Source organism: Nicotiana sylvestris, chromosome 9 (assembly GCF_000393655.2).
Source record: "Nicotiana sylvestris chromosome 9, ASM39365v2, whole genome shotgun sequence".
In the NCBI taxonomy this organism is placed as follows: Eukaryota; Viridiplantae; Streptophyta; class Magnoliopsida; order Solanales; family Solanaceae; genus Nicotiana; species Nicotiana sylvestris.
Genome location: NC_091065.1, coordinates 140,397,455 through 140,408,774, shown reverse-complemented (window position 1 = coordinate 140,408,774; position 11,320 = coordinate 140,397,455). Strand labels below are relative to the sequence as shown.

The window sequence follows — 11,320 nt, the reverse complement described above, 5'->3', positions numbered from 1 at the left end:
CAAACATTTCGAACTTAGGAGGTTTGTACCCCTCAGGCAGTTCGACATCAGGCTGTATGCAAAGATCCTCATAATTTAGCCCCTCGATTCCTTTGCTTCCTTCAACGCCCTAAATCCGGCTGGTCAGTTTCTTAAGGTCCTCGGCTAAGTTCCTTATAAGCAGATCCTTTTCATCGGACTCAAGTGTGCATGAGGTAGGTTGGGTGGGGTGTGGCATGCTCTCCACGTAGATAGGAGTGTTATGGTGGCCTGGTGTGTGGGTGTGGAAATGGTCATTTGTGGAGTTGTGAGGTTCTGGGATGAGTAGTGGAGTGTTGTTTGGGGTATGGCAGGTGTTACATTGGTTCTTTGGTAGAGCAGCGTGATGGTGAGGAGCTGGATGACTCTGCTATTTGGGGATATTTTGAGGAGGTGTAGGGATTTGAGCATTGGGAAAGTCGATATCTGGGGTATTGAGGGAAAATGATAGGTTTGCCAGATTCTAAACCTGATCAAGCTCTTCTTGGAATTTTAGCAGTTTCTGTTCAAGTTGTTACACATTCTCGTTAGGAACCCGAATACCCTGGCCATCAGTGGCCTCTACCCGTTCAGTTGTGTTCTCCTTCCTGATGTTGTTTAAATCTTCCATTTTGCCTTTGTTCTTGCCTTTAATAGGATTGAGAGGATGGGTGAGTGGAGGGCCCCTGGATCTTATGAAATAAGATGATGATGCCAAAGTGCACGAACTAACCTTGGGAAAGGGAATAATAAAACAAAAAAATAAAACAAAAGGTAATCAAGTTAGTGAGGATTATAAAAAAGTATTGCAATATTTAAATACATAGTGTCCGAATGTAAAGTGTGTCCTAATTTGGGGACCTCTTTGTGACTGAGGTAGGCCTAGCGACAAATTGATTTGGAGAACTAAGAATGCTAAATGCCTCCTTTTATTGATAAAGATAGACGAATCCCAAAACGACACTAAATAAGCAAGAAATAAAAGTCACTAATGGCCATTGGCCTTATTACATTCATAAAGCTAAAAGTAAATTCCTATCTATTTGGTCCCAGAATAACCTTCCTCAGATTGAATTCTCTCATTGATCAAATCCTCCAGCTCGCGTAGGTTTACCAGTAAAAGTGCCTTTGCCAGGTGTTCTCCTTCGTTTCCCTCAGCATTCTGGCAGTCGGTGACTCTCTTTCTCACTTTTCCTTCCAATTCCAGCAGACTGTATTCTAGATATTCCAACTTTTCGCTAGCTTTGGTGGCCCTCTCTTTCAACTCATTGATTTGGTCATTTGAAGGAAGACTTTTCCACAAGTCTAGCAAGAGTGGGGGCGTGCTAACCATACCGAAACTGGGGACCTCGTGCCTCATTTTTTTGCAAGACGAATAAGGTTAGGCCCATACTCCTACCAGACTCGACTATTTAATATCAACAATTAGCACGAAGCATTTAGTTCTCCAAATAAATGCACAGAACGTGATGATGTCCGTTTGGGTATAGAGAAACCCAGTTGACATTGGACAAGGCTATCTTAAAGGATCATTATGTGGACAACATAACTGACCCGACTAGGTTTGACCATGATGAATACACAATTTAAACAGAGTAGGGTTTCTATGGGGTTTTCGACTTGTACCCTTGAGCGGACAACTCAAGGGGGAAGGCATGGGATTGTCAACTGCACTACTGATCGATTAGTTTTACTGCAAATAAGCCTTTTCGAATTTAGTGGGTAATGATATAGGAAGGGCGTAACCACTCATCAAGCATTGCTATAGTATTTGTTCGGCACGAGTGGAGTATGATGTGGAGCATGATTATGTAGTAATTAAAAGCATGTTGACATGTATTTGCACGTTAAAAAAGCAATAAATACAACAGTTTCATAATTTAAAACAGTTATAAATGGTAAAAGCCTAAATATCCCCAGCATAGTCACTATGCTGTCGCGCCCCCTTTTTCCTTCCGCGGAATCGGGTTCGTGACATTTTGGTTAGGGGACAACTCTTTCCTTTTGGAAAGGGGTGTTGCAATTTTGGAGAGTCTCCACCTAACGACTTTTAAGGTGCGTTAGGGCACCTATGGGTTTCATTTATAACTACGTTTGGTAACCAGAGATAGGGTAAGGGTTTGAAATTATCCTAAGGGGAAGGTCTTAGGCACCCTTCGGGATCCACTAGTGTGGTTCCCGGCCAGACAGATTTTTGTGAATTTGTACAATTAGCAAATAAATAAGTATGGCTCAAATAGTAGGGGATTTGAGTTTAAATATACAAGTGTTTGAAAAACAATTAGCCAAAGGCAAAATTTTGAAAAGAATTACAATCTAAAGCATGCTTATGAATGTAAAGGGGTGTCCTAGCTTTGCTTGTAATAGGGATCATATCAATGCAATACCCGATATGTCACTCTTCAAAGAGGGGCTACATGTGGCATTAAAGCACCGATCATCATATCAATGCAATACCCGCCCCGTGAAGGTGATTAAAGCAAGGATTGGTATTGACCCCTATTGCATGTTGTTACTCGTCCCTTCCTACTAGTCCTGGAGGAATTTAGGACTTCTATCCTGTAAGGCCCTGTGAAATTTCTACTAAAGACCCTTTGGATTGATTTGTGCATTAAAAAGTTAAGAAATTATGTTTTCCGGAAAAGTGCGTTTTCGTGGTCCATTATGCGGTGGCATAATAGATATGCGGACCGCATAGTTGCCGCAAAGTCAGACAGTATGACAGTTAATTTGAGGTCAACTATGCGGCCAATTATGGGATCGCATAATCAATATGCGGGCCACATAGTCATCGCATAATCTCCTTGGAATTTTTGAGAAAAGCAGTTCGGCGGTGCATTTTGCGATCGCAGAGTAGGTATGCGGACCGCATTTCTGCTTTATACCGAGATAGTTTGTTCAGATTTTGGGACCGTTTTTGCGGTCCACTTCGCGGGCCGCATGTCCATTATGCGATCGCAAATTTCGTCGGGGCTCCTATTTTCTAACTTTTAAAACCTGACCCCATCCCATTAAAAACACCCCATTAGAACTATTTTAGGCTATTTCATAGCAAATAGAGTGAGATAGGAAATTCTAGAGTGAGAGGGTGATCTTTAACAATTTCCCACTTAATCCTTGCCTAAGCCCTTGAAGGTTTTCAAGAAAAGCTGCTAGGCCTTCACCCCAAGAGATAAGAACTTGAGCCCTAACACTTGGTTTCAAAATTCGCACTAGAATGAGTAATTAGCATGGGGGTTCATGTGTATAAGAATGGATTTTCTTGCATGCATAAATGATAATAGGGTATGGGGAGGTTGTGAACAAAAAATATACCAATTGGAGTGTAAAATGATAGAAATCTCTCACAATAGGGTCCTATAATCACGATGAACACCTAGTGCATGATAATGTGATCAAATGAGATAGAATATTAATCATGTTTCTAATTCGTTGTTCAATTTGTAATTTTCATAAAATAGATTGAAGTTGCTAAGGGTCCCGTAATTTTGTAAGAAATTAAGGAAAGCGTTATTGAGGTATGTATGGCTAAAAACCCCTCCTATTAGAAATTGAGCTCCGTTGGCATGTGCATGTGCGAATGTGGTAAGACTGAAAACTTGATTGATGTATTTATTGTTATATTACATGGATTGGTTTTGAAATTGTATATATATATATACATGAAAGGTGTGCCTCATTGTATGCAAAGTACTATTCTAGATATTTAAGGATATGCAAAGAATATGAACCACGTGTTGAAATTGCCTAGACTTCACGCCAAGATTTAAAACTGAGATTGTCATGCTAATTATGTGAAATCTTACCTATGCTTACAACTTGAATTGCTTGTGTATATGCCTATGATCATAAACTGCAAGGTTGACATTGAAAGTGGAAATGATGTGATAATTGTGGCCCTAAGCGCCGATGAATTAGTATGACACATGTGAAATAAAGATTCAAATGAGATGATTAATGAGAAAGGAACAACACCTAGGTAAGGCGGCCTAGCTGATCGGGCCGTGATCGGACACCATGCCGCACACATAGTGTTAATATGCTGATATTGAATTTCGGAAAAGGGAAAAGAGACGGTGATTGAGGTATATGTCTCAAATGAGGCAATCTAGCTGATCGGGTCGTGATCGGACTCCGCTCAAGATAGCGGTGGTGTTGAGAACAACGATGAACATATGAAATGCCCCAAACTAAAGTCATGGAAATCACGTGAAAGTTGTATGAATCATTTTTTGATGTTGTGGTGTTCGATTAAAGTTTTGATTGTCTATTATGATTTCTTTGAATTTTTGTATGATAGTTCTTTCTAATAAGATGGTGTTTTTTTATACATACTAGTACTATTCCATGGTCCTAACGTCCCTTTTGCCGGGGGCGCTACATTTTTAAATGAATGTAGGTGGCTCCATAGCGGACAGTGCCAATAGCGCGTAGCAGAGTATCCTCCTCTTATAGTCTTGGTGAGCCCCTTTTTCCTTCAAGTGGTTATGTTGCACATCTTTTGTTGTAAATTTCCACTTATGAGGTATAGCCGGGGCCTTATTACCGACGTTGTCATACTTGTCTTTTTTATCCATAGGGGCTTCGTAGACGTTTGAGTTGTTTATGTACGGGTGTTGGATGGGTCTATGAACTAAGTTGTAATCTCAAACTCTTGTTTCTCAAAATTGTGACTGTATGAGATCTTGGAAACTTAACTACGATTTAAGGTTATGATATAAAATTAATCAACAATGTTGAATGTACAATTGCTATTGTCTAAATAAACGAAAGTATGGTTTCTTAATCGTATTGAGCTGGGTAGAAATTGTTAAAAAGGCTAGCTCAGTTGGGTTCACTTGATTGAGCGCCAATCGCGCCTCCCGAGGTTGGGGCGTGACAAACTTGGTATCAAAGCCTAAGGTTTTGAAGAATCCTAGTATGTCTCAGAGCCGTGCCTAGTAGAGTCCTTCTTATCAGTGTGTAGTCGACCACATCTATAAGTTGGAGGCTACTTGGGCATTTAGGAACAACATCGTTCTTTGATATTCTAGATCGTGCGGCAAAACTTGTTATGAAACTATTCCCCCTCTAACTAGTGCATTACTCTATCCTTCAGTAAATTGCACCTAAGAAGAAAGCGAGAATTGGCCAAGAAGCCAATGCCACCTCAGGAGTGGCTGATGATTCACTGCTTGATACTACCGGTGAGGGTAGTCGCCTTGCTATCACCCTACCTGGTTCATCTATTCCATAGCAGACTACCCCAGTTCCCACACCTATAGAGGGTACCACTATCCCTCCCATTGATACTCATGTTCCGCCTCCAGCCCTAGCTTCTGGTTCTAGTATTTCTGATGGGGATCTTAGGGGAGCTATTCCGATGTTGACCCAGCTAGAGGCCTCTCAGGCCCAGAGGTCCAATGTTGCACCCAGTTCATCCAGCCAGCAAGGGGATTCCACTAGTTCCAGGGTGAATAGATTTCTTCAGTTAGATCTTCCAGTAATTTCAGGTGCCAATCTAGAAGAAGACCCTCAGGATTTTATTGATGAGATGCACAAGACCCTCAGGGTTATGCGTGCAACTGAGACAGAGGGAGTAGAGTTGGTTGCCTATCATCTGAAAGGGGTGGCCTATTCGTGGTTTGAGTTGTGCGAAGATTCCCGTGAGGAGGGTAGCCCTCCAGTGAGGTGTAGCGAGTTTGCCGATGACTTTATAGATCATTTCCTGCCTGCTGAGACAAGGGCAGCCTGTGCAGCAGAGTTTGAAAATCTGAAGCAAGGTAGCAGAAGTGTGTGGGAGTACCACATGGAGTTTGCTCGCCTATCCAAGTGTGTCATTCATATGTTGCCTACAATGGAGGCCAGGGTGCACCGGTTTGTTCAGGGCCTTAATCATTTGAATATTAATGAGACTTCTACGACTACATTGAATTGTGACATGAATTATGGGAAAATGGTAGCATTTTCTCCGGCCACAAAGAACCGTAAACTAAAGAACATAATGGAGAGAGAGGGTAATAGCAAAGCCCGGTCTACGGGCAAAATAGGAGAGTCATTAGGTGGAGGAAGATCAACTTTTAGGGGAGGATCATCAGGGTCGTCCCAGTCTGTTGCACAGTGTTCAGCCAGTGTACTGCCAGCAGGGCGTGGAGCAGCTAGGGGTGGTGTGCAGAGTTCAGGAGGACCCAGTCGGTTCTATGCTATGAGTGGTTGCCAGACCGTATAGGCTTCTCCAGATGTTGTTACAGGTATTCTAACTATCCAATCTCGTTATATGTATGCACTTATTGACCCCGGTTCCATCTTGTCCTATGTTACCCCTTTTGTTGCTATGGAATTTGGGATAGAACCAGGTCATCTTCATAAGCCATTTTCGGTGTCTACTCCGGTTTGTGAGTCAATTACAGCTGCTCAAGTTTATAGAGGTTGTGTTGTCATGATGCGTGGTAGAGATACCATGGCCGATCATGTTGAATTATAGATGGTTGATTTTGATTTAATAAAGGGAATGGATTGGCTTTATTCATGCTTTACCAAACTTAATTGTTCGACTAGAACTATGAGGCTCGAATTTCTTAATGAGCCCGAAGGGAGATAATGTATTTCCTAAAGGTTGGCTTATTTCTTATCTTAAGGCCGCAAAGATGATCAAGAAGGGGTGTATCTATCATTTAGTCCGTGTTACGGACACCGATGTCGATGCACCTAGCATGGAGTCCGTACCAGTCGTGAATGAATTTCTGGATGTCTTTCCAAATGAGCTCCCTAGGATTCCACCAAATATGGAGATCTATTTTGGGATCGATGTGATGACAGGCATGCAGCTTATATCAATTCCACCTTATAGAATGGCACCAGTAGAATTGAAAAAGATGAAGGAACAATTGAAGGATTTGCTAGAAAAGGGTTTCATCCGGCTTAGTGTGTCACTGTGAGGCACGCCAATCTTGTTTGTAAGGAAGAAAGATGGGTCGCTACGGATGTGTATTGACTATCGGCAACTCAACAAAGTCACAATCAAAAATAAATATCATCTACCAAGAATAAATGACTTGTTTGATCAATTGCAAGGTGCTACGTGTTTCTCAAAAATTGACTTGCGGTCCGGGTATCATCAATTAAAGATAAGGGAGCAGGATATTCCAAAAACAGCTTTCAGGACTCGGTATGGGCACTTTGAATTTCTGATGATGTCTTTTGGGATAACAAATGCCCTGGCAACTTTCATGGATCTTATGAATCGAGTCTTCAAGCCTTTTCTAGACTCTTTTGTGATAGTGTTCATTGATGATATTCTTGTGTATTCCCGAAGTCGGGAGGACCATGCTGACCATCTCAAGGCAGTTCTGTAGACTCTTCAGCAACATCAATTGTATGCAAAATTATCAAAACGTGAATTTTGGCTTGAATCCGTTGGGTTCTTGGGTAATGTCATCTCTAAGGAAGGGATTATGGTTGATTCTCAAAAGATTGCATAAGTTAAGAATTGGCCTAGACCTACCACTCCAACAGAGATTCGCAGTTTCTTAGGTTTGGCAGGGTACTACAGGAGATTTGTGGAGGGGTTTTCTACTCTTGCCTCTCCATTGACTAAATTGACGCAGAAAGCAGTTAAATTCCAATGGTCCAATGCTTGTGAAAAGAGTTTCCAAGAATTGAAATCAAGATTGACTACAACACCGGTACTAGCCCTTCCAGAGGGTACAAAGGGATTTGTGGTGTATTGCGATGCTTCAAGGATCGGGCTTGGGTGTGTGTTAATGCAACACGGCAAAGTTATAGCCTACACTTCTAGGCAACTCAAGAATCATGAAAAGAACTATCCAGCTCATGACTTAGAGCTTGCGGTAGTGGTGTTTGCGCTAAAGATTTGGCGACATTAATTGTATGGGTTCCACGTGGATGTATTTACGGACCATAAGAGCCTTCAATATATTTTCAAGCAAAAGGAGTTGAACCTAAGACAGAGAATATGGTTAGAGTTACTCAAGGACTATGACATTGATATTCTATCTCACCCAAGAAAGTCTAATGTTGTGGCAGATGCTCTTAGTCGAAAATCTATAGGAAGTTTGGCTCATTTGGAGGCATATCAGAGGTCGTTGGCCAAGGAGGTTCACCAGTTGGCTAGTTTGGGAGTTCGCCTTGCGGACTCTAATGAAGGGGGAGTGATTTTGCAGAATAGGACCGAATCATCGCTTGTAGCAAAAGTGAAAGAGAAGCAATTCCACGATCCATTGTTAGCACAACTGAAAGAGGGGATTCATAAATACAAGACCACAACTTTTTCCTATGGCATGGATGATGATACCCTACGGTACCAAGGCTGCATATGTGTTCCGGATATTGACGGTCTTCGGGAAAGGATCGTGGCAGAAGCACACACTTCCAGGTATTTCGTACACCCAGGTTCTACAAAAATGTATCATAATCTCAAGGAAGTTTACTGGTGGAATAACATGAAGAGGGATGTGGTGGACTTTGTGGCTAGATGTTCGAACTGTCAGCAAGTGAAGGCCAAACATTAAAGTCCCGGTGGATTGGCCCAAAGCATAGAAATTCAAATGTGGAAATGGGAGATGATCAACATGGATTTTGTGGTAGGGTTGCCACGCACTCTGCGCAAGTTCGACACAATTTGGGTAATCGTGGATCGACTCACGAAATCAGCGCACTTCTTGCCAATTAAATCTACCGACACAGTTAAACAGTATGCTCAGTTGTATATCAAGGAAATAGTCAGATTGCATGGCACTCCAGTCTCAATCATTTCAGATCGAGGGGCTCAGTTCACAGCTAACTTTTGGAAGAAATTTTAGCAAGGCTTGGGTAAACAGGTAAATCTTAGCACAGCTTTTCATCGTCAAACCGACGGGCAAGTAGAGCGGACTATTCAGACACTTGAGGACATATTGCGTGGTTATAATCTCGATTTCAAGGGTAGCTGGGATGATCATTTTCCACTCATATAATTTGCTTATAACAACAACTTCCATGCTAGTATCCAGATAGCACCATTTCAGGCATTATATGGTAGGAGATGTAGATCTCCCATTGGGTGGTTCGAGGTTGGAGAAGCTGAACTGATAGGGCTGGACCTCGTGCATCAGGCTATGGAGAAAGTCAAGATTATTAAAGAGAGGTTGAAAACTGCTCAAAGTCACCAAAAGTCTTACTCGAACATTCGTCGCCAAAGCACCATTTCAGGCATTATATGGTAGGAGATGTAGATCTCCCATTGGGTGGTTCGAGGTTGGAGAAGCTGAACTGATAGGGCTGGACCTCGTGCATCAGGCTATGGAGAAAGTTAAGATTATTAAAGAGAGGTTGAAAACTGCTCAAAGTCACCAAAAGTCTTACTCGAACGTTCGTCGCAGAGATTTAGAGTTCAAAGAAGATGATTGGGTATTTGTGAAGGTTTCCCCTATGAAGGGTATCATACGGTTTGGAAAGAAAGGAAAATTGAGTCTGAGGTATGTCGGACCGTACAAAATCATTCAGAGGATTGGTCAGGTGGTGTACAAGCTCGAGCTGCCACCCGAGATGTCATTGGTACACCCAGTTTTCCATGTGTCTATGTTTAAGAAGGTGGTGGGAGATCTGTCCACTATTGTGCCAGTTGAAACTATTGAGGTTAATGAAGTACTGTCTTATGAAGAAGTTCTAGTTGCCATTCTTGACAGTCAAGTCCGGAAATTGAGAAATAAAGAAATTTCCTCCGTAAAAGTGTTATGACGGAACCATCAGGTTGAGGTAGCCACTTGGGAAGCAGAGGAAGAAATGAAAAAGTAGTAACCGCATTTGTTTGTATAGCCATGTAATAGCTTTTTATGCATTTGGTCACTATGAACTTTTATCTTTTGATTTGGTCTATGTAAAATTGTTCTATTTTGGTTATATGTTTCATATGCGGCCATGGTTGGTGTTGTACAAGTTACGTTATGTCCATGGGACATGTATATTCTGTTAGGATACGTTTTCTAGGGCCCTCTGACAGGTGGATAGGCCTAGATACAAAGGAAACTCTGGCAAAAATTTTAGAAATTTAGGGAGTTAACCAAATTTGGGGGTGCTGATATGTTTCGTCTTGTGAAAATTTGAGGTTGCATAAAGATTGCTGATGAGTGAACCTTGATCCTCATTCGAGGACAAATGATCTTAAGTGGGGGAGGATGTAAGGCCCCATGAAATTTCTACTCAAAAACCCTAATCTCGTGGTTCGGACCCTTTGATTGATTTGTGCATTAAAAAGTTAAGATATTATGTTTTCCAGAAAAGTGCATTTCCACGGTCCATTATGTAGTCGCATAATAGATATGCGGACCACAGAGTCAGACAATGTGACAGTTAATTTGAGGTCAACTATGCGGCCAGTAGGCGATCGCATAATTGATATGTGGGCCGCATAGTCATCGCATAATCCCCTTGGAATTTTTGTGAGAAGCAGTTCTGCGGTGCATTTTGCGACCGCAGAGTAGGTATGCGGACCGCATTTCTGCCGCATACCCAGACTATTTGTTCAGGTTTTGGGTCTATTTTTGCAGTCCATTTCATAGGCCGCATGTCCATTATGCGATCACAGATTTCATCGGGGCTCCTATTTTCTAACTTTTAAAACCCGACCCCATCCCATTAAAAACACCTCATTAGAACTATTTTAGGCTATTTCACAGCAAATAGAGTGAGGGAGGAAGTTCTAGAGTGAGAGGGTGATCTTCAACAATTCCCCACTCAATCCTTGCCTAAGCCCTTGAAGATTTTCAAGAAAAGCTGCTAGGCCTTCACCCCAAGAGGTAAGAACGTGAGCCCTAAGCCTTGGTTTCGAAATTTGCACTAGGATGAGTAATTAGCTTGGGGGTTCATGGGTATAAAAATAGATTTTCTTGCATGCATAAAAGATTATAGGGTATGGGGAGGTTGTGAACTAAAAAGATAGAAATTGGGGTGTAAAATGATAGAAATCTCTCACAAAAGGATCCTATAATCACGATGCACACCTAGTTCTTGATAATGTGCTCAAATGAGCTAGAATCTTAATCATGTCTCTAATTCTTGGTTCAATTTATAATTTTTATAAAATAGATTGAAGTTGCTAAGGGTCACGAAATTTTATAAGAAATTAAGGAAAGCTTTATTGAGGTATGTATGGCTAAAACCCCCTCCAATTAGAAATTGAGCTCCGCTGGCATGTGTATGTGAGAATGTGGTAAGACCGGAAACTTGATTGGTGTATTGATTGTTATTTTACATGGATTGGTTTTGAAATTATATATATACATGAAAGGTGTGCCTCATTGTATGCAAAGTACAATTCTAGATATTTAAGGATATGCAAAGAATA

The 11,320-nt window shown here is 41.5% G+C and overlaps 1 protein-coding gene across 1 annotated transcript; it reads left to right on the top strand.

The window, feature by feature from the left end:
* The first annotated feature begins 462 nt into the window (after positions 1-462).
* Positions 463-8,507, top strand: LOC138878318 (uncharacterized). Its single transcript, XM_070157984.1, has 5 exons — positions 463-544; positions 655-668; positions 5,237-6,199; positions 7,584-7,826; positions 7,923-8,507. The coding sequence occupies exons 1-5, from the start codon at positions 463-465 to the stop codon at positions 8,505-8,507; spliced, it is 1,887 nt and encodes a 628-aa protein (XP_070014085.1).
* Positions 8,508-11,320: the final 2,813 nt, after the last annotated feature.

Coding starts and splice junctions, on each gene's coding strand:
- LOC138878318 (XM_070157984.1), top strand. CDS start 463: ATGATAGGTTTGCCAGATTCTAAACCTGATCAAGCTCTTCTTGGAATT. Junction 6,200..7,583: donor CTATGAGTGGTTGCCAGACC/GTATAGGCTTCT, acceptor AAATTGACGCAG/AAAGCAGTTAAATTCCAATG. Junction 7,827..7,922: donor CTCATGACTTAGAGCTTGCG/GTAGTGGTGTTT, acceptor TATATTTTCAAG/CAAAAGGAGTTGAACCTAAG.